The sequence below is a fragment of the Ornithorhynchus anatinus genome, chromosome X1 (genome assembly GCF_004115215.2).
Source record: "Ornithorhynchus anatinus isolate Pmale09 chromosome X1, mOrnAna1.pri.v4, whole genome shotgun sequence".
In the NCBI taxonomy this organism is placed as follows: Eukaryota; Metazoa; Chordata; class Mammalia; order Monotremata; family Ornithorhynchidae; genus Ornithorhynchus; species Ornithorhynchus anatinus.
In genome coordinates this window covers 20,216,790-20,244,093 of record NC_041749.1, presented here as the reverse complement: position 1 = coordinate 20,244,093, position 27,304 = coordinate 20,216,790, and the positions used below count along the sequence as shown (strand labels likewise).

Below are 27,304 nucleotides of genomic sequence, written 5' to 3'. Positions count from 1 at the left end.
GCAAATTAGATTGGACACAGTCTCTATCCCATGTGGGGCTCACAGACTCAATTCCCATTTTACAGAAGTGGCAACTGAGGCCCAAAAAAGTGAAGTGACTTTCCCAAGGTCACAGAGCTGACAAGTGGCAGAGCCAGGATGTTGTATTGAATGCTCCCAAGCAATTGATACAGTGCTCTGCAAAGAATAAACTCTCAATAAATACTATTGATCGATCGATTGAAACAAGGTTCCAGGAAGTCTCTGAAACCTTGGGGTTTAATCAATAGATGATAAACTCCCTTAGGGCATTTATAATACTATAATAGTAGTATTTGTTAAGCACTTACTATGTGTCAAGCACTGTATTAAGTGCTGGGGTAGATACAAGCTCATTTGGGAACACTTCCTCCTCACGAACCATTATCTCCAAACTTCGCTATAGATTTCCTGTTACTGTGGAGCCAGCACCCAAGAGATTATTGAGCACAGAATTGTGGCCAGTCTATGGGCATTGAGAGGAAAGGGGAGTGGTGGTGGTGATGGTACTGGTGACTGAATGAGTGACTGAGTTAGTAAATGACTGACCGACTGCTTGACAGAGTTAGTGACTGACTGACTGGCTGACTGACTGATTGAGTGAGTGACTGACTGAGCGATTTAGTGACTGAGTGAATCTCCATTTTACTAATAAAGGAACTGAGGCATAGAGAAGTTAAGTGACTAGTCCAAGGTCACACAACAGGTAAGTGGTAGAACCAGGATTAGAACCAGGTCTTCGGACTCCCAGCCCCTTGCTCTTCCCAGTAGGCCCTCTGCTTCAAAAAGACACATCTATCCTACTGTACTCTCCAAATGCCTAGTTCAGTGCTCTGCACACAGCAGGCACTTAATAAATGAATACACCCTGGACAATACTAGACCAGATGATAACACTTCATTATGTCTTTGAAGGGCTTTAGTCAAGCTTCAAAAATATTACCTTCTACATGCCTTCTATGTGCCTTCCATGTTTGTTATATTTGCAATCAATAAAAAATGACATTTATTGAGTGCTTACTGTGTGCAAACAGGGTACTAAATGCTTGAGAGTATACAATACAGCAGGATTGGAAGACACATTCCCTACCCACAAGGAGCTTATAGTCTAGAGGGGGAGGACAGGGACTGTTTCCAACCCAATTATGTAATATCTACCCCAGCATTTAATACAGTGTTGGCACATAGCACTTAACAAATACCGCATTAATTATTATTATTAGGAAGAAAATTGTTTTGAGGGAATGCAGGCACTATGAAACTCCACTGTTATTTATCATTTTAACCTCTCCCTCGGCATCGACACGGTTCAGACTCCCTCCCCATTTCCTTAATTCTGGTCCCAGCTAGTTGTGAATTTTGGCTTGTGAAACTCCTTCCTGTGAGACCAAGCATGCCTCCTGTGCTGAATCCTCAGCTCACCTAAACTCTGTACCTCTCATGAGGTGAACACTGTTTGCCAGAAGCTAAATTAACTTGATTTTTACTCGGCTCTGTTACTCTGGTGCGAAGAAATTGACAGTATGATTCGGGGACTTCCGTCCAGACATCTGCCATTCCAGGAGCTCTCACTGTGTATCATGACGTAAATAGCTCAGGCCAAAACCACCCCACTGCCACTGGGCAAGAGCAGCCGAGGACTCCACAGGGGCCCTTCTGGGCTCAGTTATAATTGGGTTTGGTTGGGATGAATATTTAAAGCGAGTGTTATTTATCTGGGAACACTTCCTCCTCAAGAACCATTATCTCCAAAGTTCGCTATAGATCTCCAGTTACCGGGGAGCTAGCACCCAATAGATTATTGAGCACAGAATTGCGGCCAGATTATGGGCACTGAGAGGAAAGGGGAGTGGTGATGGTAGTGATGACTGAATGAGTGACTGAGTTAGTGAATGACTGACTGACTTACTGACTGACTGGCTGGCTGACTGAGTGAGTGATGGAGTGAGTGAGTGACCACCTGGAGGGTCCAGAATGGCCATCATGGTAAGATGCAGAGGTGAGACTGGCAGACCTATTTTTCTGAAAGGGAAACAGAAGTACAGAAGCTAAGGGGTAAAAGTCATGCAGTTCCTTAGCAGCAGATTTGAACCTCAGCTTTATCCTACCACCATTTCCATAAATCTACTTAACGAGAGGACCAAGATTATTTATTGAGTGCTTCCTCTGTTCAGAGAACTACACAAAGTGCTCAGGAAGGACAAATGAAACTGAGAATTGATTTAAGAACCAAAACTTCATATACAAGACCCAGCCATGATCCATGCAGCTCATTTGATTGAGATCACCTGTGGAGCTCAACAGATACACTATTCCTAGTGGAAAGAGCACAGGCCTGGGAGTGAGAGGACCTGGGTTCTAGTCCCGACTCCACCACTTGTCTGAGTTGGGCAAGTCACTTAACTGTGCCTGAGTTACCTCAACTGTAAAAAAGGGATTAAATTATCCTCTCTCTGACTTAAACTGGAAGCCCCATGTGGGATACAGACTCTGTCCAACCTGTTTTTCTTGTATCTACCCCAGCACTTAGTAGAGTGCCTGGCACATAGCAAGCAGAGAAGCAGCGTGGCTCAGTGGAAAGAGCACGGGCCTTGGAGTCAGAGGTCATGAGTTTGAATCCCAACTCTGCCACTTGTCAGCTGTGTGACTGCGGGCGAGTCACTTAACTTCTCTGTGCCTCAGTTACCTCATCTGTAAAATGGGGATTAAGACTGTGAGCCCCACGTGGGACAACCTGATTCCCCTGTGTCTACCCCAGCGCTTAGAACAGTGCTCTGCACATAGTAAGCACTTAACAAATACCAACATTATTAATGTGACTGCTAATTTTGCTGTATTGTACGCTCCCAAGTGTTTAGTAGTGCTCTGCATGCAGCAAGTGCTCAATAAATAGTACTGATTGATTGATTAGCAAATACCACAAAAAAACAAGATGAACTGGCAATGTTCAATGTAATTAGCAAACACATCAGCAGGGGGCAGGGAATCATTGACAGCCACATTCTAGAGGAAAGAGGGACTTGGGTTCTAATCTCAGTTCCATAACTTGTTTGTTGCATGACCTTGAGCAAGTCATTTAAATTCCCTGCCTCAGTTTCCTCATCTGTAAAATGGGGATTAAATCCTACTCTCTCCTACTCAGACTATGTTCTGTGTGGGAAAGGGATTTTGTCGAACTCGATTATCTCATGTCACTCCAGAGTTTGTCACATAGTATGTACTTAACCTCAGGTATCACTTTTCTGTGCCTTAATTCCTTCATCTGTAAAATGGGGATTAATACATGTTGTCCCACCCTCTTACACTATGTGCCCCATATGGGACGGGGACTGTGTCAAATCTGATTATCTTGTATCTACCCCAGTGCTTAATACAGTACTTGGCATATAGTAAGGATTAAATAAATACTGCAGTTACTTAGCTTAGGGGGTGAAATGAGGTGTGGACCTTGGCATCTTGGCAGTTTTCTCATCCTCCCCCTTGTTTGCTGCTGCTGAGCTTGCTGCTGTGTGCTTTAAAATGCTTCTACTGCTCAAGAACAAAGAAGCCCAGGAAGCTCTGTTGCCTCTATTCCTATTCCTGAATGTCCATTAAGCAGCATTTCAGGGGGAACCCAAGGGACACTGTCTGCCTAACCAAAGGCCTTCTGGGCCTTAATGAAGAACTTAATGCTCCCAGCACACATTACCCCATGGGGCCCTCTAGGGGTGAGCCTTTTAGACAAGTTATTGGAATAACTATTTCCATTTTAACTGTTTTTTCTCCAAGCAGAGCAATCTCTGCATACTTTGGTGCTTCAATTTCCAGGAAAGACGTGATTGGGCCTTGCACCAAAAAGACTCTTAATAATTTTGGTATTTGTTAAGCGCTTACTCTGTGCAGAGCACTGTTCTAAGCGCTGGGGTAGATACAGGGTAATCAGGTTGTCCCACGTGAGGCTTACAGTCTTCATCTCCATTTGACAGATGAGGTAACTGAGGCACAGAGAAGTTAAGTGACTTGCCACAGTCACACAGCTGACAAGTGGCAGAGTTGGGATTCGAACTCATGACTTCCAACTCCCAAGCCTGGGCGCTTTCCACTGAACCACGCTGCTTCTCTTAGGGCAGGAGAGCAGCTCTGGGGACCAACCTCACTTTTGCACATTCCTTGGGAATCACCCTCAAGACTGTTAGCTTGTTGGGGGCAAGGAATTTATCCATTTATTGTTATATTGTTCTCTCCCAAGTGCTTAGTACAGTACTCTGCACCCAGTAAAGCACTCAGTGAATACCACTGAATGAATGTATCCAACCTGATTATCTTGTGCCTACTCCAGCACTTACTATAGTGCTTGGCACATATGGTTCAGTAAGTACCATAATTAATATTATTGTTGATTATTAAATATCACTGCCCCTAACTCATATTGGGCTTAACATGAACTTTGGGAGGAAATAGCAAGAACTATTAATTATTCTGGTTGAGGGTGAAGGAAACTAAACCAGGCAGAGTGTGGTTCTTCCCTGAGTAGAGCCTATGTCCCAGCTGTAAGTCTTGCCCCAGAGATGGGAGCTTCCCCAGCTGAACCAGCTCTGTGATGAGGGCCTTGGTTATATGATCTGAGCCACAGGTGGGATAGTTACAGAGGTGTAGTTTGTCTTCTATCTTTAAAGCTAGCTGTTGGAGTAGAGAGCAGTAGGAGGGGTGACTTGGGATAAAGGAAGAAGGGAAAAGCTGGGTTCTCCTGAAGAGATGGAGGTTCAAGATGTGGTGGGGTGGAAGAAAAGAGGCTCTAAGGTAAAATTAAGAAAATATATTTTCTTTTCTCCCAATCCTTTTAGAGACTTAGGCTTGCTGATCCTTGGTTTTAGTTTATTATGGATAGCTTGACTTCACACTGTTCCTATTTCACTTGCTCTTTCTCTTTTGTGTTTCCCTGCCCTATTGGATGTGGTTCATAATTTTCTTCTAACAAATGGGGGCTGGGCTACTTGAAGTTGATCTTTTGTTTAAAGCTATTATGGAGAGATGGGGGGAGGGCAAACATTGATTTGTGTGGGTCAAATGGAAGTGGATGTTTCTGGAGTTACCTGAAATCTTGCTTTTTAGGGTGTCTCTGTTAATGTTAACTAAGCAGAGACTCATGCACAGGTTAAGATTGGGGACCTCTTGTGTATTGTCTGTAAAGGGGGCATCCTGGTCCCCTACTCAGAAGGGTCTATGTCTCTGACTTTGAGTCTCTTTGCCTCTGACTTTAGGTCTCTTGGCATGATGTGGTAACTAAAGCTTTGGTGTTTTCCTGAGAGCTTTACAATTCTCCTATGGCAAATGCTCTTCATTCTCTAACGTGTCTTGGGAGGAGCCCTAGGCAAGCTTCAGTGATGTGATGTTAAATAGAAAAACTTTCTTAGAAGCAGAAGTGTGTCTCACTATTATTAATAACTAGGGTATTCTTAGGGAGTGGAGACCAGGGTGTCTAACCTATTCTGTGCAATTATGAATACTAGGTGTAATCCCTGCCATGCAGTGCTTTGCACACAGCAAGTGTTCAAATATGACTGAATATGGAGCTCAATCAAGTTAAGGAGAGCAGGTCTCATGCTCATTTTTGTAGGTGAGAAAAGTGAGGTTGAATGACTTGTTTCTTGTCTGCTGTTTGTCCTTTGACAACTGGGGTTTAGACTGTAGCTCTCTTGACTCCATGACCTATCATCCTGGCCCCCAGCTCTTTTTTTTCATGGTATTTAAGTACTTGCTAGGTGACAAGCACTGGGGCATTAGGTTGGACATAATCCCTGTCCTGCACAGGAATTAATTTCTAGGAGGAAGTAGAATTTAATCCCCATTTTACAGATGAGGAAACTGAGGTACAGAGAAGTTAAGTGACTTTTCCAAGGTCACACAGTAGACCAGCAACAGAGCTGGGGTTAGAACCCAGGTTCTCTTTTTTCCCCAGACCTCTACTCTTTCCATTAGGCCATGCTACTGTTTCTGAATAAGAGGCAATGATTGGACTTCTGGTGAATGTTAGTACTTTAGACTAGGACTTAGGACTTAGTAAGCACTTAAATACCACCGGAAAACCTGAAGATAATATTCTAACCAGTTTCTTGGGATAATTAGATGTGTGTCCACACTTAATTTGGCCCTCAAATAATTCCAACATTAACTAGAAATCACTCAGTATTATTGGGAGCTTACTTTGTGCAGAGGCCCACCTAAGCACTTGAGAGAGTACAGGTCAACAGTTAAACACATTTCCTCCCCACAAAGAGCTTATAGTCTAGAGGGCAAGACAGGCATCAATAAATGCAAATAATTTAGAGAGATCCATAAATGCTGAGGGTGGGGTGAATGCCAGGTACTTAAAGGACACATTCAGGTACACAGGTGATACAGAAGGGAGAGGGAGTCAGGGGGGAAAAGAGGGCTTAATCAGGTTTTCTGCTGATCCCAACTGTTTTCACAGAAAGTTAGGTAGCTCCATCTTATCCTTGGCCTTGCTGCGCCATGAGCTGCCTCACCACAGTGGGTGGGCTTGGTTCTCTTCTGAAGGTGATGTCCTTGTCAGCTGCACTACCATCTGAACTCTGTTTGACCTTAAGACATTGAAGGTGGGGAGAGTGGTGAACTGGTGGATTTGGGAAGGCCCACAGTCTTTGCTCCTGAGAGGATGTGAATGGGTCAAATGCAGTAAAGTAAGCACTTATGTGGTCACTAATCTCAGTGCAGCTGAACTATTGAAAGTTCAAGAGATCCCTGATGTAGTTATCTGATAGTCTCAGAACCTGGGCTAACCTGCCTCACTGCTGCTCTGATAGTTCAAGGCCAAAGCTATGGCCCAGTGTCATCCTAGCCATCCAGGGTTTCCCCTGCATCAATACTACTATCTGAAGCTGCACTAGGACTGACAGGAAAATCTCTCTCTCTCTCTCAACCACTCTCTCCTCCTCCCCACTCTCTCCCATTTTCTTTCTCTTCCCCTCTCCAAAATCCAATTCCACTTGAGATGTGTTGAAATCACAGACTGGGGCACCCTGCCCATAGGCTTGCTTTGCAGTGATGAGTTTAGAAAACAGCACTGATTGACTCCATATGGTGCCATTTTTACATAATTATATAGTAATAGTAGAGGAGGAAGACATTAAGAAGTCCTGGCTAAGGGAGTGGAGCTGAGGATGTATAAGAATGAATGAGTTATTATCTGGGGTGGTGGTTAAACCAGACCATTCTCCATTTATCCATGCCTCTCCCCACCCCCAATCTAGTTGTACAACAAAAGCACACTGAATTATTCAAAAGCAATTTCACTCCCCTAGCTGATTAGGAAGAGAAACATGTGGAGTCTCTGGAAGGTTAGCCACCCAGAGGAGAAAGTAATCTGCATCGTCCTCTTTCAGGTCACTTAAATGTTTCTCTTCTTGCTCCAAACCCTCACCACCTCCCTCCTGTCTTAGCTGCCTCAATGAGTCTCCTTGTTTACCTCTTTGGGATTTCCAGGCATTAGATCGCTGGAAGAAAGGGCCAAGGTGATGATGGAGATTGGCCTAGTCCCCTCCCTACTTGCCTAAGTGGCTGCCTCATCCCCAAAAGGCAAGCACAGAACAACACGTAATTCCACAAATGAAAAAATTGGACCTTGGGGCTGTTACTACACCCTCTCCCTCAGGTATTTGAGGGAGTTACTAGCCAGAGGGAGCTGAAACTCAGGTGTTCAGGTTCCTGGGTCAGGGTTGGCTTCTTGTGACCATACTCAAGCTCCTCTGACATCATCTATGGGTAATTGCTGCACTTTCATAAGTTGGATGAGTGGGAATAGTGAGGTTGCCTGGATTTTCCCCAAGCTACGCCTCCATGCCTGGTTTTCTGCTGATCCCAGCCATTTCTACAGGAAGTTAGGTAGCTCCATTTTGCCTTGGGCTTGTTTCACCGTGAGCTGCCTCACCACAGTGGGTGGACTTGGTTCTCTTCCGAGGGCAGTGTTTTTGTCAGCAGCATCACCATCTGAGCCCTACTCTAACAACTCAGCTTGGCTTTCATTTCAGATGGAAAGAAACTTCTACATGTTTTCAGCTAGGAAGATGACTCGTCAAGTTCAATTAATGCACATCTGTGACACAGAAAGAGACTAATTACAGCCTGCTGATTATTTGATTTCCCTGTTGTCATTTTATTGCAATATTACTGCTATATTCCCTCTTGTTCTTTATTTGCTGGAATAACGTGTTCCTTAGCTGTGAAAATAGGTTACTGCAGTGAACTGTTCTATCATATATTAAATACTGTGATTATTGTATTCATTTTGTTCCTTCCCCAGAAAGACAGCAGGCCAAGTACAATTTCTACTCTGACTGTGTGGTGATGTGATTATCACTTACCCTCTCTGTGCCTTGACCTCCTATTTATAAAATGGGAATAAATGACTCCTATCAATCAATGTTTTGGCCCTTTATCTGCCACTCAAGGACTTGGGGAAAATTCATGAATATGTGGTTTAGCCTGTAACTTACCGTTACATTGTGCCATTCTCACAGTGTATTTAAATTTCCAGGAATTTAGATTTCAGTTTACATTTCTGCTGAATTGTTTTTCAGCTGGTAATAGGAGCCAATAGTGTGCTGACTGCTGCTCCACAATGTAGAAGAACAAATTCTCTGCTCTGAGGTTCACATTTTAAATTCTGCCTCATATAGAAATGCATACAGTAGGGGTTTTGCCAAACCTTAAACTAAGCAATAACTAACTTCATTTTGTTATAGCCTCAACGCTGTTCCTAAGTGTGAAAACAGTGCTCTGTTTTACTGGGATGTGTGGTGGGATCAAAATCAATCGCAACTGAGTGCTTACTGTACAGCACGCTGTACTAAGCATTTGGGTGCGAGTTAATAGATACAATCCTTCAAAGAGCTTATCTGAAGATGTGATCTAGAAAGATTTCTAAACAAACATCCATCCTAGAGGGGTATGGGTAAAGTTCTGGGCCAGGAAGTGCTTCACAATCCATGACCAGCTTCAAGCACACATCCTCATTTCTCAGGACAAATGTGGAGCAGTGTGGCCTAGTGGAAAGAACATGGGCTTGAGAATCAGGAGAACTGGGTTCTAATCCAGGCTCTACCACATGCCTGTGCTGTAACCTTGGGCAAGTCATTGCTCTGTGCCTCAGTTTCCTCATCTGGAAAATGGGGATTCAATCCTTGCTCTCCCACTTATTTAGATTGAGATCTAAGTGGGAGAGGGACTGTTCTGACCTGATTACTTTTTTATTTTCCCCGGCACTTAGAACAGTACTTGACACATAAGCACTTAATCACTACCATTATTATCTTTCTGGGGCAGAGATGACTGAAGCAACTTGCTCAGCCACGGTCAGTCTCCTTTACCTTTCTGCTTAAATCACTCCTCTAATACCAATCTACTCACTGCCCCTTGCTCTCACTTCTCACTGATGCCCCTTTGCTGATATATTCCCTCCTTCCAGGAACTCTTTCTCCCCGCATACCCAACAGACCACCACTCTCTCCATCTTCAAAGTCCTACTAAACCACACCCCAAGGAAGCCTTCTCTGACATTTACCCATCTTATTTTCCCTCCTATCGCCTCACCTAACACAGTGCTCTGCTTACAGTAAACTCTCAATAAATGCCACTGGTTGCCGAGGTGGTGTGGAACTGAGCTTTTACGGAAAATTATATACTAAAATGCCAATAACATTTGCTCCCTTAAGGTCTGGGGCTGCCTTATTTCCCCCCCACCCCTCTCCACACACCAATTTACAAAGTTTAGAGCTTTATGTCTCACAAAACCTCATGGGATTTCACCTTGGCCTTATTCAGTAATACCTAACTATAGAGACGAAGATTGCTTTCTCAAAGTGTTTCCTCTGAACCACTGCCTGTGATCAGATGAGGTGTATCTTATGTATTTGCAAAGATCTTTGGAAGCATCTTTTGTGGTCCTGGTAATGTTGGCTTTATTAATTCTGGAAATGCTGAGGGCATACCTATAAACAGTGAAGTCGGGGGAGATTAGCCAGAAGTCCAATTTGTTCTGTCAGGCTGACACCTCTGAATATTGTGTTTGACAGCTTGAGCCTCCTGTGTCTGGCTGCCCCAGCCTCCTCCTTTGATGTGATGCTGCAAACTCTGGAGTCCAGCTTAAAACTTTGCACTGAGTAAAGGGCATCCAGGTTTCTGATCTGCAGGGTTTTGCCTGCTTTTAAGAGCTAAGTCGACAGTATAAATTTGATTAGTAAAGGAAAAAAGAGAAGCTTTTCAAAAGTGCTTTGTGCAGCGGTCCCTTCCCTACTGACTTCTGTATTAATTACTGCATAGCCACTGCCATGTAAAGCTTGGGAAAGCAATCGGCTCCTCCCTCACCTCAGCTCTCTTGCCAGTCTGTTTTAGTGCCCGGTGTGTGAAGTTCTGCCTGGGTGCTGCAATCTACGGGATCCCATCTGATGTAAATTTCTATGTCCAGTGGAGAAAGGGAGGGGAGCCAGGGAGAGAGCACAAACTCCATCCTGAGCCAGACTTAAATGCTTCCTAGCAGCGAACCTCATTGCAGAGCCTGTCTGTGCTGCTATTTGAGACTTACCGACTTGTTGGAGCTTTTCTTTGTTCGGCACCGAAGTGGGCTTTAAGTTGCAGTAGGATTCAGTGCTCGTGTTTTTCTTCTGTTGTCAGCGTTCCCGATCCCCCAGCAGAAGCGAGAGCCCATCTCCTCGTTAGCACCATGAGTGGCTGCTCCAAGAGATGCAAGCATGGGATTGTTAAATTTGCTCGGACCGTCTTCAAGCTTATCACGGGCACCCTTCGCAAAGGTAGGGGGAGCCGGGGCCATTACTTTGGCCACGGGCATCAGCTGTGCTGTAGGATTTCAGTCTTGGATTTGGAACCCTGCTGGGTAGATTATACTGGTCTCTTGGAGGGGGGCAAGGGGAAAGTGGGAATTGTAGAAGTAGCTCTGTGCAGTCAGGACTGAAGTGAGGCTGCTTAACCATCCTCAATTGCTTCAAACTTCTGTGATGTAGTTGGTGATGTGTGGTTGATCAGATCCCGGCTGGAAGGTGGTGCGGTTCCTGAGGGTTGGATGTTGATTTGTTTTGAGCCTGGAGAAATTATTGATGGATTGTTGTTGGATTTAGCTGTAGATAAAAAAAAAAAAAAAGTTCAGTGGGTGCATGCTACAGTAATCCCAAAAGATATGCTGCTTCTGAAACTGGCCGGTTCTTGATCCTGGAGCCAAGGAATTGTGCTGGTGGTTTAAACGGTTCACAGACATTGCTCTCTCTCAGATGGGACTCTCACTCTGTGTGCAGTCCTAGATTTGCTCAATTGGCACATTTGATTTATTTTTCCTTTGAAGGGAGAATATCTCTTCCACATTCTCCGTTCAGTCTAACTGAACCTAATTTTGTTTTCAGTGTTAACCGCCTAGCAAAAACTGTCTGCTCTGTAAACTTTATTAATTAAGCATGTTCCATTGGTAAATGTATTGAAGGAAAGATGGTGTAAGTGCTTCTGATTCCTCTAATATATCATTTAGGTTTTCCTCAAGGCGCTCTGAAATGGTAACACTTAGAGACACCAGGCAACTTTCCTGCAATAAAATTCCCAGAAATTTGGTCTGGTCTGGTGGAGAACATAATTTTTAAATATTCATGTCCCCTGGTGCTTGGAGGAAACAACATTTTTGGAGAAGTCTAGAAAACATGTGCTTTAATGTAGAAATCTCAATTTTGGTCAGACAGGAGAGCCTGGAATGAGCTTTAAATATAGATAGGTTGATTGTTACTCTTAATAAAATCCAACAACTCCACTGAGAAGACTGACTGGCTGCTTGCCTGCCTACCTCTCATCCTTGCAGGATGTGGTTCTTCCATGGACACATGGGATGACTTTTTTTTTTCTGTGCTCTATGTTCCCTTCTCCACCTGCCAGGCACTGGCCACTCTGCAGTGTGGGGTAGGCAGTTGCTAGATGAGGATTTCTACCGAAAGGTGGAAGTGTTTTGGTCACTAGCCAACAGGTGGTATCATCCAGTTGGCTCTCTTGAAAGATCCTTTCTCCCCCCGCCCCCCAGATGCCAGAAACAAGAGGGTGAGAGCTGCCAATTCTGGACCTGAGTAGGTGTGAATGGAAAAGTCTTGGCGCAGGCAATCTCTAGCTCAGAGTTCTCACCTGAGACAGGTTGCTGCTCTCTAGTTCCAGTCTCTCCTGGTACTATTGGGATGGAATCTGGAGAATGGGGACTTAATCCCTGCATATGGTTCTGAGCCTAGTTTTCTCTGCCCCAGACTTGTCACCCATCAGAAAGGAGAGAACATACATAAACTGTCTCTAATCTCCTTTTGTTCACAAGTTCTCCAAGGACAGCTGTGGGAAAGGCTGGTTTCCAGGGAAGAGCAGACCACAATGTCTCTGACACAGCACTGTGAGACTCATCAATCAATTGTTTTTGAGTGCTTACTATGTGCAGAGCATTGTACTAAGCACTTGGGAGAGTCAATTCCACAGGATCAGTAGACACATTCCTCCTAACAAGCTTACAGGCTAGAGAGGAGACAGACATTATCTGCACAGCTCTGGAAAATAGCATGTAAATCAATATTTGTAAGTAAAATCTCGAATGGTGCAACTCCCCCAGGTCAGATGGCTGACATGTTGTGAAAATGGGCACTTTCTGGCTGAGCCCAGATCCTTGAAGACACTCCTCTTTATTCCAGGTAGAAGGTAATAGTGAGGCATCTTGTGTGAAAACCACTCTTGCCCCAAACCAGGATGTTGAAGCTGCTCAGGCTGAGCAGTCCAGCAGGAGATTTTAAACTGTAATTTAGGATGTTTTGATCTCTGCAGCCTGGCTGAAAGTTGCAGACTGGAAGACGAGGCAGATGAGGTTAATAGCAAGAGTGATTTCGGATCTATATTTTTGAGTGAAAGAAAAATAGTTTGAGTTCCAAGTTCTAGAGTGTCACTGGGATTACATTTTCGAGAGTTTAAAATCTCAGGATGCAAAACCAGGAATTTGGGGAGCTTCCTCAGACAAGACCAGCAGATCTAGGGGTGCTTCCAGGCTATGTGCATCTCTCCAGCCCAGTCTGCCAAGGAGACTGTGCAGAAAACCCTGATTAGGGGTCCTGTAGGAGCTTGAAGTCGGGGGATACTGGGCCTCTCATATGCTACTCCCTGCAGAAGTAGGGGGAGTCTGCTGTGTTCCCTGCTCTGTACCTAGATTACAGTTCCCCATCAGGGTACAACAAGCTGGAGATGAGGACTGCAGGGTTAAAGCACAGGGACTACATGGGGACTTAATGCTGTGGTATGGTAATAATAACTGTGGTGATAAGTGCTTATTATGTGCCAAGTACGCACAAAGGGTTAGATGCAAGGCTACCTGGTCCTATGTGGGGCTCACAGTCCAAGTAGGAGGGAGAACTGGTTTTGAATTCCCAATTCTGCTGATGAGATAACTGAGGCACAAAGAATTAGCTTGCCCGAGGTCACATAGGCAAGTGATAGAGCCAGAATTTGCACAGAGGTATTTCTAGGTCTGAGCTCTTTCCCTTAGGCCACACTGCTTTATCCAACCTAACTATATCTATTCTAGTACTTAGAACAGTGCTTGGCACATAGTAAGCGCTTAATAAGTAAGTGCATAATAATTATGGTAAAGTGACCCATCCCTCTCTGCAGTCAGTTGTCCAAGGCAACTGAAGCTACTGTCTCTTGCCCAACTCCAGTTCCTCTTCACCAACTGCCTAAAGCCCCAGGTCATTAGCCTGGGCATGGTTACACCTTCAGGCATTCTTCACTAGGTAAACCACTGGATTGGGAAATTAGGGACTTTCTTCTAGCATTTTACAGAAACATAACCATCCATCATTGAGAGCCAAGGCTCTGTATCTGGAAAGGATCAGGAAAGGCCAGCTCCTGACACATACGTTTTGGAAACCGGGACATCTGACAGGCTGTTGTGCATTCTTTTTCCCCCCCCTTACCAAGGTTCCCAAACCAGGTCCTGGTGGCTGGCCTGTGAAGAAGGGAAACTCTCCCAGCAACCTTTGCATGTGGCAATGAAACTGAATTCCTTCCCAATTTTTTCATTCTCTTGCTTTTCCCCTCTCTGTTCCAACTGCTTTCTGGTGATGGAATGGGTTAATCTGTTGGTCTTTTATTTCTATTCTTTATAACTGAAGCATAACGGTCACTTAGCTTATTGAACTGTAACAGAAGGGAAGTTAGATTATCCAGTCATGGTTCCAGATGTGACAATCAGGCCTAAGTCATTCTGTCTGGGTAGGTTAGCTGCTGGGCTGCCTTGCAGTGCAGTTTCCTTCACAAAGAGAATACTACAGCTGAACAGCACAGGATGGGGAGATGCATGAAAGCTATGGAGTCTAAATCCCAAAAGTCATATTCTAGGAGCTTAGCAAATAGGTGGTGAGTCTGATTATATATTTTATGTTGAGGTCTTCTGGCATATAGTATAGTTGTCTACATACTCTACTCTCCCAAGTACTTAGTACAGTGCTTTGAAAACAGTAAGTGCTCAAGTACCATTGCTAGTGAGTACTTTGGCTGTTGCCTGTCTTCATGTTCTTACCCTGCTAAGCCAAATTGTCAAACCCTCAATCAATCAGTTGTATTTATTGAGCACTTACTGTGTGCAGAGCACTGAACTAAGTGCTTGGGAGAGTACAATATAACGGATCACAGACACGTTCCCTGCTCACAGTGAGCTTACAGTCTTGGGGGGAGACAGACATTAATATAATTACATTATGGTTATGTATAATGTACATATGTGAATGAGGTACAAATTTGAGAGCAAGGGTGGCGCAGAATGGAGTGGGAGAAGATGAAATTAGGGTCTAGTCTGGGGAGGCCTCTTAAAGGTGATGTGCCCTCAGTTAAGACTTTGAAGGTGGAAAGAGGGATTGTTTGTCACTTGAAGAGGAGAAAAATTCCAGGCCAGAGGCAGGGCTTGGCAGAGGTGATGGTGGTGAGATAGATGAGATTAAGCCAGGTGAGTAGGTGAGCGTTAGAGGAACCAAGTGTGTGGGCTAGGTTTTAGTAGGAAATCAGGGAGGTAAGGTAGGGGGCAAGGTGACTGAGTGCTCTAAAGCTTATGATAAGGAATTCATGTTACATTCAATGGTATTGGGCTACCACTGGAGATTCTTGGGTAGTGGGGAAACGTGAACTAAATAGTTTAGAAAAATGAACTGTACAGCATAGTGAAGTATGGACTGGAGTGTCAAGAGATAAGGAAGTCAGCCAGGAGGCTAATGCAGTAATCAAGGCAGGAGAGGAAATGTGCTTGGATCAACATGGTAGCAGTTTGGGGGCTGAGGAAAGGGCTGATGTTAGTGATGTTATGAAGGTTGTATCAGCAATATTTGGAGACAGATTTAATGTGTGGGTTGAGCCAGAGATGAGTTGAGGCCAACACCAAGGTTACTGGCTTGTCAGCAGTGTTTCTTGAACTCTTACCATGTGCAGAGCAATGTGCCGTAAAGTTACGTGGAAACAGTCATTTCTATTACAGTGGCTCTTTTCCTTGTCATTCGAGTGAGCCAAGTGAAAGGACAGGGGAACATAATGTCATAACTAGGTAGCAATTCAACAAGCACAGCCCAGGAAAGTCTTCAAGCAAAGAGCAGCTCATTAACATTCTATCGGGAACTAATTGTAAGTGTCTAAAGTTGACTGCTATGATATGTACTGGAAATAGTGACCTTTTAAGCATTTACAAATTTAGCTTCTTGTAAAATGCTAATGAAGTGATGGAGTTCCTGTAATGGAAACCCTACCAGTCTACCTAAACAAGCTGAGACAATAGGCCAGCTGAAACAGAGGAGGAGATATGTAGGTGAGCAACTATTTGGGATTTTCAAGAATTTCACTATCTGTTGTAGCATGCATGAATTATTACTGAAATAAAACTCCTTGGGAGTTTACAATTTAATGGAGGAAGGATCTGTGGTCAAATGTGAGAATTCATATAAGCGATGATTTTAGTACTTGTTAAGTTCTTAATATGTGCCAGGTACTGGGGTAGACATTTGATCAGGTTGTATACAATCCCTGTCCCACTTGGGGCTCACAATCTAAATAGGATTGAAGGCCATCTCCTCCAAGACTCCCTGACTCAATCCTGCTCCTCCTTTTCTCCCACTCCCTTATGTATCACCCTGACTTGCTCCCTTCATTCATCCTCCCTCCTTGTTGAGCTCCTTGGTGAGCTTGTTGTGGGCAGAGAGGTGTTTTTTCATTATATGCTCCCAAGTGCTTCATACAGTGCTTTGCACACAGTAAATGCTCAATAAATACAATTGAATGAATAGGAGGGAGAATAAGTATTTAATCCCCATTTTCCAGATGAGGAAACTGAGGTACAGAGAAGTTAAGTGACTTGCCGAAGGTCACACAGCGGACAATTGGCAGAGCTGGGACTAGGACTCAGGTCCACTTGACTCCCAGGCCACACTACTTCACCTTGGGCACCATTTATCCAAGGAAACTACTGGGATGGCAGGACCGGAGAGGTCAGGGAATCTCTCAAAAGAGGAAGGAGCTTGCTGAGGCAAGGGGTAAGGGTACTCCTTAGGTCGGAGACCTAATGGAGTGAAGACTGTAAACAAGAGTGTGGTGGGAATAGGAGTAATAGTATGTATCAAGCATTGTATTAAGCACTAAGAGACTGTACGAGTGGGAATTGAATATGGTTCTCATCCCTCAGAATGCACAGGAAAGGAGGAGACTGGAGAAACACTGGAGCCTTTTAAAGAGGGAAATATAGTGTCCAAACATAGAAGGTTTCATGAATTTTTGTACGTTATTAGAAGAATCCACCCCAAACACACAAGCTCCCCAGCCCCCACCCCCAACACCCACACCAAGACTGTAAGCTTATGCTTGTTATGGGCAAGGGATATCTTGTTGTTGTAATGCACTCTCCCAAGCACTCAGTACAGTGCTGTGCACACTAAGCGCTCAATAAATATGATTAAATTAATTCAATCATTTCAGTGCTTACTGTGTGCAAAGCACTGTACTAAGCACTTAATGAAGTTTCTTTTGACCCATACCAGAAATAAAGGTGAAAGATCACACTTTATGTGGCTTCAAAACTAAATTCTTATTTCCCTGTTCCTACCTGGTCCCTTTCAGCAAAGTAGCACTGCTTCTCCATCCAAGTGTATGGAGAGCTTGCATAGATTTAGCCCTATTGGATTTGACACTGTGGGGAAGAAATTCTGAACATGGAACCCAAATGAGAAAATGAAAGGGAACACGAGCAAGAAATCTAATAGAAAAACCTTTCCAATGCCCACAGATACCTTCAGCATTCTTTCTGCCGGAGCAAGTTAAGGGGAATGGTATGATTTATAGCAAGTACCACATGTTGGAAGAGGTTATCCCAGGACAATGCTTCCCCAGACAAAACTGTTTCTCTGTTCAATAAAGAAACAAGATTCACATCTCCAGGAGTCTGTCTCCAGCCACCCTCCCCCTCCCCTTCAGCAGTCATCACTTCTCTGCTGTCAGGTCTCCAAACAGTAGGTTTGCTGGACCATCTTTCCCTGAGGGAATGTCTGTTGTGTGGTTATACTCTCTCAAATGCTTAGTGCAGTGATCTGCACTCAATAAGTACTCAAATATAATTGATGGGGGACTGGGTTTGGTGGTTTTTTTTGTGTGTGTGTGTGTGTGTGTGTGGTTTTTAAAGCCAGATGCATGGTTCCAGAGAGCCAGTGGTCCTGAAGGCAGAGCTTGAAGGTCTCTTTCCTCCTCTCTTCCATTAGTCTGAGATTTCACCACATAACTTCTGGCCTTAGATTAAGTTTAGATCAGTCTCCCAAAATATGCACAAGCCATTTGTCAGGTCTTCTCCCTGTCTTTTTAACCAGCTGTGCCCACCACCCAGTCCCTTCATCCTAAACAAGAGGAAAGAAGAAAAGAGCAACATCTCCTTCTAGCCCTCCATGCGGTGTTAATGGTTGCAAGGTCAAGCCTTCCTGCAGAGCGGCAATGAAATGTTTCCCGGGTCTGCTAGACATCCCTCAGGCTGGTAGGAGGAAAGATCACCTTCATACTGATATATGGCCTATCTTTCTGAGTCAGCTGTGTCTTCTCATTGTCTCCTAAATCAGGCCTTCCCTCCTGCCCTTGTCTAATCACTTCCCCCCTGCCCCCCTCCCCCAGCCCTCAAGTTGCACAGTAAGGAATTTGGACAGCTGCAGAAGCAAAATGTTGCTATTTCGTTTCCTGCAGACATTTTACTCTGTGCCCCTGGCTAAGACTTGGAGTAGTTCAGTTCCAAAAAGAAATCATTTGTTCTGGGCCACATGTCACTGTGTGGTAGCCTAGGAATCTGATCTTTGTATCTTAAGCACCATAGTAAGTGCCATGTGCTGGGGTAGGTAGAAGATTAAAAAAAATTGATCATAGTCTGTGGGAGGGAGAATCCCCACTGGGCCCTCTATTTTACAGTTGAACTGCTCATTTGTTCCTCATTAAAATTCACTGGAAACCATCTCCATCTTGAAAATTGCCAGGGTGGAGAATACTTGAAAACTAAATCTATTCTGATTTTTCTTGAATCCATCCCAACACTTAGTACCATAGATACTAAGCACATAGTGCTTAGGAAATACCACTATTTTATCAGTAGACCTCTAGGACATTTCTGCTCCCTCCAGCCTAACCCATTCACATGTCCCCTAATGACAAAAATGATCTATGATTGGGGCAGCAATGGACCAAAAGCCTTTTCCCCATCCCCTCCCCAAACATTGACAGTGACTGAAATCATTGCCTTTCTACTATAAGCCCGTTGTCTCTAGGCAGTATGTCTGTTGTACGCTAAGCACTAAGCTAAGTGCTTAGCGTAGTGCTTTGTACATAGTAAGCACTCATTAAATGTGAGTGAATGAAAAAGGAAGAGTGGTGGTTTTAGGCAACCATGCAAATTTAGCATGGACAGAAGATCTGGAAAAACACTGCAAGGCTAAAAAATCAGGTTGTGGGACAACTAACAATAATAATAATAATTATGGTATTTAAGTGCTTACTATGTGCTGAGCCCTCTATTAAGCACTAGGGTAGATAGAGGGTAATCAGATTGTCCCTCGTGGGACTCCCATTTTTTTAATCCCCATTTTTACAGATGAGGTAAAGGAGGCCCAGAAAAGTGAAATGACTTGCCCAAGGTCACACAGACAAGTTGCAGAGCTGGGATTAGAACCCATGACCTCTGACTCTCAAACCCGTGCTCTTTCCATTAAGCCACGCTGCTTCTCTAACCTCACTGCAAAAATTGAAACACGCTTCTCTAACCTCACTGCAAAGATTGAAACTTGAGTTTACTGCAATAGAACTGGTCCTTCTACAGACTGCTTTCTTGCCTAACAGTGATATTTATTGAGCACTTTCTGCTTGAGAGAGTACAGTGCAATAGAATTGGTAGACATGATCCTTGCCTTCAAGGAGTTAAATCTACTTTACATCCTATCATCAGCTTCGTCCTCTTAAGACTGAAATGAGTGCCTGAAGGACTGGGAAATATTTTGCAAACTAAAGATTGCTTTTGGATCCTCTCTTCAGGAGTGGTTTAAAGTATTTTTTTTTTTCCTGGCTCTGGAGTATTTCAGAATTATACAGTGATGCAAGCACTTTCAGGCCCTTCTATATTTCAAACGGAAGAGGGGGGAAAACAGCCTAAACATCTTTCACTTTTGAACTTGCCATGATTTGAACTCTTGCATTCCAGGACCCTCCCATATAAGTCTTTCCCAGCCTTCTTTCTGTTTTGGGCTCCCCAAGAGTTTCCATTTCTGTAGAGTTGAAATTGATGTGCTGGTTAGTTACCAGTGTCACAAACAAAGAAGTGGAGGGGGAAAGCAAAACTGGGGGATCAAGTTTTTCAGAGAACTCTGAGTAATTGTAATAAGCAAAAGTAACACACACAGCTTTTCCCTAGCACCAATGTCAGCAAGAAACAATGAAACAGGAGAGAAAAAAAATTCACTAATTAAGTAGGTGCCTGGAGTGGAATAAATGAACACAACTTTCTAAATAAAATGTACAAATGTGGAAAAAGGGCAATACTTGAGTTTTTTGGATATACTACACCTGGATTCATTCTTAGGCATTCACATTTCTGCCACCATTTCTCAAAGCTTTATGGTTTTGGACAGGAGTAGCCTCAGTTGGAGAAACTGACACAGGGTGTGTTACACCTGGCCAGACTCAGACCTGAGAAGAATGCACACCTCATTTTCCACTCTATTGTTGCCCAGTTACTTGCAAAATATTCAGAAATATCACTGCAAAGCCCTGCTCAGAGCAACTGACTTCAGAGCAGTTATCTGCATAAATGGTGTTTGGTTCTCTTTGAGATGCAATTGTGACATCACAAATTTCAAAAATAAAGATCTCAAATATTCCATTCAATATTCAAATAACTAAGGAGAAAAGTTTAAGTAATGGATAGTGTAGAAATCCTTGTAGGTGGGACAGACTGATTTCTGCAGGTGCTCTTCCAAGTGTCAGTTTTCCAAAATACAATCCTCTACTTTCTTAATCAGACTGCAGGAGCTGTAGGGAGGCATGAAATGTTCAGAGACTACTTGTTCAATCTGGGTTTTCAATACAGTTGCTTCTCTTCCTTGTAGTATAGAGTCTGACTTGTTTCTGTTTCCAGAGAGACTAAACAAAGGTCGATTCTGATTCGTGACATAGAGAAGCTGTTTCTCTCCAACTTTTCTATCTTTTTCTTAATTCCTGGAGACTCTTGATATGCTTAGCACTAACTTTATGAAAGGGCCATGTATCTTGGGCTTTTTTATAATTAGTCTGAATCAGAATGAAGCACTTAATATTCTGGGTAATTAAAACATTTGAAGTCATTTAAAACTGATGTTCATATAAGTATGAATGTGATACTCATGTAATGTAAATTTGTAGATGTATTTAGTAAGCTGATTGTGCAGGAAATGAGTCTATGAGTACAGTTAGTACAGTGCTTTGCCCACAGTCAGAGGTCAAAAAATACAGTTGAATGATTACTGTACTAAGTGCTTATGAGTATTTGGTAGAAGTGAAAGATATGTTTCCTGTCCTTTCTCTGTATCAATATGTGTAATATACATTATAGAATAATATAAAATATAATTCTGTATGATATATGTGAGTATATTCATAAAAATGCTGAGTTTGACAGTAATGCTTCTGTGGAAGTTTTCATCAGTAGTTAGATGTGATTGATAAAAACAGCATATGATTAACAATCTCTCCTGCACCATATGCATTCAAAAAACACCACCCCCCCCACTTGCTGCACTACTGACTTTTTTCCCCACAGTGCCCAGTGCCATTTTTTCCTTTTTCGCTTTGTGAAACAACCTTCATGCAGCCTCTACTCCAATAGTCACCCCCTTCCTGACTTCTTCACCACAAGATAGTTTGTCTTCTGTGGCTTGTTCCCCCATTGATCATAGCTTTATCACCCTGTTTGGGTCTTCCCTTCATTGTTTTTAGAATTTAGGCAGGGAGCTGGAGGAGAGGGGAGACTAGGTGGAGTCCTCCTGGCCAGAACCATAGACACATCATTTCCCCTGGACTCACTGAAGCATTTGAGTTTGAGCTTTGTCTTAGCTGAAAATTACATTTTAAACCCTGGTTGTGGGTACCATGAGGCCAGTTCAACTTGATGGACCGTGATCCTAGCAAGCTGCACACCTTTTATGTTTCCCTCATGACAAGTGTTAGTCCTCAGCGAGGCAGGTGATGTTAAAAGAGGCTATTCAGTCCTCTATTTACATCTCCTAAGGCCAGAAACTTGTAAGGTTTCTTCAATCTTCTGACTTCTCACCTCCATCACCTGAATCAAGAACCCACTCACTGCTTGGGGAATTTTGGCCTGGGCCATAGGTATGACCTGGGTTAGTTCCAAGCTGGCGGGATAGGGATAATGCTCCAGGAGGTGGTCCTTTCTCTTCTTTAATTCTTGTGCTGATAGCTGAAAGCAGCAGTGGCTTTGGAATCTAAATCAAATTGAGTTAGAGGTGCATTACTGCCCATTTGTTTCCCCTAGAATGATTGTTTAAGTGACTGTCTGACTGTCTTTAGTGTTCTGTAATTAAATTGATGTTTAAAGTCCTGACTTATTTAAGTCTCATGCAGGCACCCTACCCAGCCATAACTCCCTTAAGAGGATGTGTTCCCTCATCATTCCTTTTTTTTTTTTTTTTTGGTACCCAACCCCACCTCTGTGGGAGCCACTAGCTAATCACCCCTTGGGGTGCTCTGGGACTTGGAGTGGGCTGGGGTGTTCTCTAGAGGTTTGGCTTTGAGATCTTGGGTTTACCCTGAACTCTTTCATCAACAGATTTCCACTCAGTTGCCTATGGACAGGGAATGTGTGTGCTAATTCTGTTGTACTATCTCAAGTGCTTAGTACAGTGCTCTGCATATAGTAAGCTCTCAATAGATACCACTGATTAACATGGTTACTGGAATAAGAAGGCATCCTACATGGTGGAGAATGTTTACTAGCTCTGTTGTACGGTTTCTTCTGAGTGCTTAATACAGTGTTCTGCCCACAGTAAACATTCAGTAAATATAATTGATTTGCTGTGTATTTATCTCCCTACAATTATTAGCACTAACCAGATGCTGCTGGTTGGTTTTTGGTGGTTTTTTTGTTGGGTTTTTATTTTGGTATGGTGAATGTTAAGCATTTACTATGTTTCCAGTTCTAAGATCTGGGGTAAATAAAAGTTAATTAGGGTGGGCATAGTCCCTGTCTCACATGGAGCTCACAGTCTGTCGGGGTAAGAACAGGAGAACTAAGGCCTGGAGAAAAAGATGACTTGCCCAAGGCCAAAGCAGGCAATTCGGCAGACCTGGCATTAGAACCGAGGTCCTCTGACTACCAGGCCTGTGCTCTTTTCACTAGGCAATGCTGCTTCTCCAGCTCCTCCTGAGGTAATGTGAGAACTACCAGGCTTTTGGATGACCAGTCAATCATCAAAGTATACATTGAGTGCTCACTATGTGTAGAGTACTATACTAAATGCCTAGGAGAGTAAAATACAACATAAGTAGACATATTCCCTGTCCACAAGGAGCTTATAGTCTAGAGGTTTTCAAAACAGGCAACCTGAAATTGGTATAGGGGCAAATGAAGATTGAGCTCAAACTTTAATGCTTGGCTGCTGATGGAATGCGAGAAATGCTTAGGCAATATCAGCAACAAGGCTAACATCATTTACCCAGAAGAATAAAGGGAAATATCTTTCTCACGGCCCATCAACCTTGCAACTTCTATTGCGTCTTGATTCTTTGGCTTGGGGAATGATGTTCTGGCAGAGTCTTGTCTGACTTAAGCAGTGGAAACCAGAATCTGGCCATGATGCTCAATTCCAGTCCCTTTCCCATATCTAGATCTACTTGTGAGGCAAAGTTTGGAGAAGGATGGATTGGGGGCTTCGCACGTGTAATCCTGGAGAACTGAGTCCTTAGAGCAATAAATGGAGCTTCCTGGATGTCCCAGGTTTTCCCAGAGAGATGTAAGATACTGTCTATGTGGGCATGATGCCTCTGGGTCCTGGGTCACCCTAATCTGCCTCAGTCAGGAGCCAGTATTCTTCAGTTTTGCACATCTCTGCAGTGGCTGTCTGCTTTGTGGCTCCTTAATTACTTGAGGCAGCTGAACCTTGTTTCAGCAATAAAAGGGATAGGTAGCTTCTAATACTGGTGGAGCACTGACTTTTTTTCATGGTATTTAAGAGCTTACTTGGTGCCAGGCACCAGGGCAAGACCAAGACAGGACATTTGGGAAAGATCAAAAGAACATGAGACAGTGTGGCATAATAAAAACAGTACAGGTATGGAAATCAGATGTTCTAATCCTGGATCTGCCACCGTCTTGCTGTGCCTTACTTAACTTCTCTGTGCCTTCTTTTTGCTCTCTAACATGGGGATTCAAAAGCCAATCTCCCTCCCACTTAGACTGTGAGCTGCATGTGGGACAGGTAACTTGTACCTACCTCAGTGTTTGGCACATAGTAAGCACTAAAACACCATTATTATAGCAGAAATTTCATGCCTTCTGACTCCAGCTGGGTCTGCTAAGGCTGACATGCCACACTTGAGTTAGTGCTTAAACTATACAATATATGACATGGACAGTTGTTACAGAAGAATGAGTGTTCAAGTACTTAAATTGCACTTGTGGGTGCATATAGGCACAGACATTTGTGGATATACACACACACACACACATACATACACAGACGCATACACATGGATTCATGGTCTGTTCAGACAGGATCCCTGGGCTGGTGCTGCCCTGTTTCGATCTACACATCTATGCTGGAGATGCACAAATGGACTTGGATGCTAGAGTTTCGAATGTTTCCAATCCTTTGAGAAATTTGCAAGTGAATGAACTATGAACATCCTTAAATGTCCTCAAGGTACTTTTCAAGAGTTGCTATGTGTGTGATGATGCCTAAAAGGCAAATACACTAGAAGACCTGAAGATGGCTGTAAACTATTCTAATGTTAGCACAGTGTTATAGTCTGGCAAAACTGAGGAAAAATCAGAATAACCCAGCAGCCTGCAACAAGGGGAGCTTTTCACACAACGACCTATCTTCACTGGCAACATGGAATTCTGTTACCTACGCATTCACTGTCCAAAAACAAATCAAGAAACCCAGAATATCCATGTGTGACTGTCATATATCCTAACAGCAATGTAATATTGGGTTACAGGCTAGCTTGATGTTCTGCAGATCTGGGGCTCTGTCCAAGCTTCAAAGTGGCTTGTGAGACCTCAACCCAACGTAAATGCCACATCCATTTCCTTGAACAGTTGCCTCATTGCAAGTCAGTGCTGCATATAATGCTTAAATGCTGAATTGGGATCACTAATAAGGAAGGCAAGTTCCTAGTGGTGACATTATCTTCACCTCAATTTCATTGTCAAAGTGTTATTTCCAAAACATCCTCTCACTTTCTGTTTGAACATACACAGTCACTGAAACAAGATCTACGTGCTCCATCAGATTGTCAAAATATAATTCAATATTTTCATCCCTTTGAGATGTTTCCCATTCAGCTAGACAGTTGTTTAGCAGACATTCCTGTGCAAGTATCAGATCTCTGATCAATTCACACCCTTGGAGACACTCTCCCCAAGGAGTGGCAAAAGGAGCAGAAGAGAGATAGCTGATTGGGAGGAGCTTAGTTTTAACTAGTCCTCCCACCATCCCAGAGATGGTTGATCAGTCAGTCTGATGTTCAATCATTTATTACGCCTGGAAGAATATTCATTCATTCAATAGTATTTATTGAGTGCTTACTATGTGCAGAGCACTGTACTAAGAGCTTGGAATGAACAAGTTGGCAACAGATAGAGACAGTCCCTGCCGTTTGACAGGCTTACAGTCTAATCAGGGGAGACAGACAGACAAGAACAATGGCAATAAATAGAGTCAAGGGGAAGAACATCTCGTAAAAACAATGGCAACTAAATAGAATTGAGGTGATGTACATTTCATTAACAAAATAGGGTAATGAAAATATATACAGTTGAGCAGACGAGTACAGTGCTGAGGGGTGGGACGGGAGAGGGGGAGGAGCAGAGGGAAATGGGGGGAAAAGAGGGTTAAGCTGCAGAGAGATGAAGGGGGGGTGGTAGAGGGAGAAGAGGAGCTCAGTCTGGGAAGGCGTCTTTGAGGAGGTGTTTTAAGTAGGGTTTTGAAGAGGGGAAGAGAATCAGTTTGGCGGAGGTGAGGAGGGAGGGCGTTCCAGGACCGCGGGAGGACGTGGCCCGGGGGTCAACGGCGGGATAGGCGAGACCGAGGGATGGTGAGGAGGTGGGTGGCAGAGGAGCGGAGCGTGCGGGGTGGGCGGTAGAAAGAGAGAAGGGAGGAGAGGTAGAAAGGGGCAAAGTGATGGAGAGCCTTGAAGCCTAGAGTGAGGAGTTTTTGTTTGGAGCGGAGGTTGATAGGCAACCCCTGGAGTTGTTTAAGAAGGGGAGTGACATGCACAGATAGTTTCTGCAGGAAGATGAGCCGGGCAGCGGAGTGAAGAATAGACTGGAGTGGGGCGAGAGAGGAGGAAGGGAGATCAGAGAGAAAGCTGACACAGTAGTCTAGCCAGGATATAACGAGAGCCCGTAGCAGTAAGGTAGCCATTTGGGTGGAGAGGAAAGGGCGGATCTTGGCGATATTGTAAAGGTGAAACCGGCAGGTCTCGGTAACGGATAGGATGTGTGGGGTGAACGAGAGAGATGAGTCAAGGATGACACCAAGATTGTGGGCCTGAGAGACGGGAAGGATGGTGGTGCCATCCACGGCGATAGGGAAGTCTGGGAGAGGACCGGGTTTGGGAGGGACGATGAGGAGCTCAGTCTTGCTCATGTTGAGTTTTAGGTGGCAAGCCGACATCCAGGTGGAGACGTCCTGGAGGCAGGAGGAGATGCGAGCCTGAAGGGAGGGGGAAAGGACAGGGGCAGAGATGTAGATCTGTGTGTCATCTGCGTAGAGATAGTAGTCAAAGCCGTGAGAGCGAATGAGTTCACCGAGGGAGTGAGTGTAAATGGAGAACAGAAGAGGGCCAAGAACTGACCCTTGAGGAACTCCAACAGTTAAAGGATGGGAGGGGGAGGAGGCTCCAGCGAAGGAGACCGAGAATGACCGGCCAGAGAGGTAAGAGGAGAACCGGGAGAGGACGGAGTCCGTGAAGCTAAGGTGAGATAAGGTATGGAGGAGGAGGGGATGGTCGACAGTGTCAAAGGCAGCAGAGAGGTCAAGGAGGATTAGAATGGAGTAGGAGCCATTGGATTTGGCAAGAAGGAGGTCATGAGTGACCTTAGAGAGAGCAGTCTCGGTAGAGTGGAGGGGACGGAAGCCAGATTGGAGGGGGTCCAGGAGAGAATGGGAGTTAAGGAATTCTAAGCAGCGATTGTAGACGACTCGTTCTAGGATTTTGGAAAGGAAGGGTAGTAGGGAGATAGGGCGATAACTGGAGGGGGAAGTGGGGTCAAGAGTGGGTTTTTTTTAGGATGGGGGAGACATGGGCATGTTTGAAGGCAGAGGGGAAAGAGCCATTGGAGATTGGTTAAAAATAGAAGTTAAGGAAGGGAGGAGGGCAAGGGCGATGGTTTTAATAAGGTGAGAGGGAGTGGGGTCTGAGGCGCAGGTGGAGGAGGTGGCACTTGCGAGGAGGGAGGAGATCTCCTCTGAGGATACTGCAGGGAAGGATGGGAAAGTAGAGGAGAGGG

The 27,304-nt window shown here is 44.1% G+C and overlaps 1 protein-coding gene across 2 annotated transcripts in view; it reads left to right on the top strand.

Annotated features, from left to right (window-relative positions):
- Positions 1–4,665: 4,665 nt before the first annotated feature.
- The window catches only part of KCNIP1 (potassium voltage-gated channel interacting protein 1), a 353,510-nt gene continuing 330,871 nt past the window's right edge, over positions 4,666–27,304 (top strand). Inside the window, exons 1-2 of one of the 2 annotated variants that reach the window (XM_029051980.2) lie at positions 4,666–4,797; positions 10,687–10,823. In XM_029051980.2, the coding sequence (XP_028907813.1) occupies positions 4,766–4,797; positions 10,687–10,823 (169 nt within the window). In that variant the 5' untranslated portion in view covers positions 4,666–4,765. The remainder of the gene's footprint in view (positions 4,798–10,686; positions 10,824–27,304) is intronic. The other variant, XM_029051979.2, reaches the window with a different exon arrangement.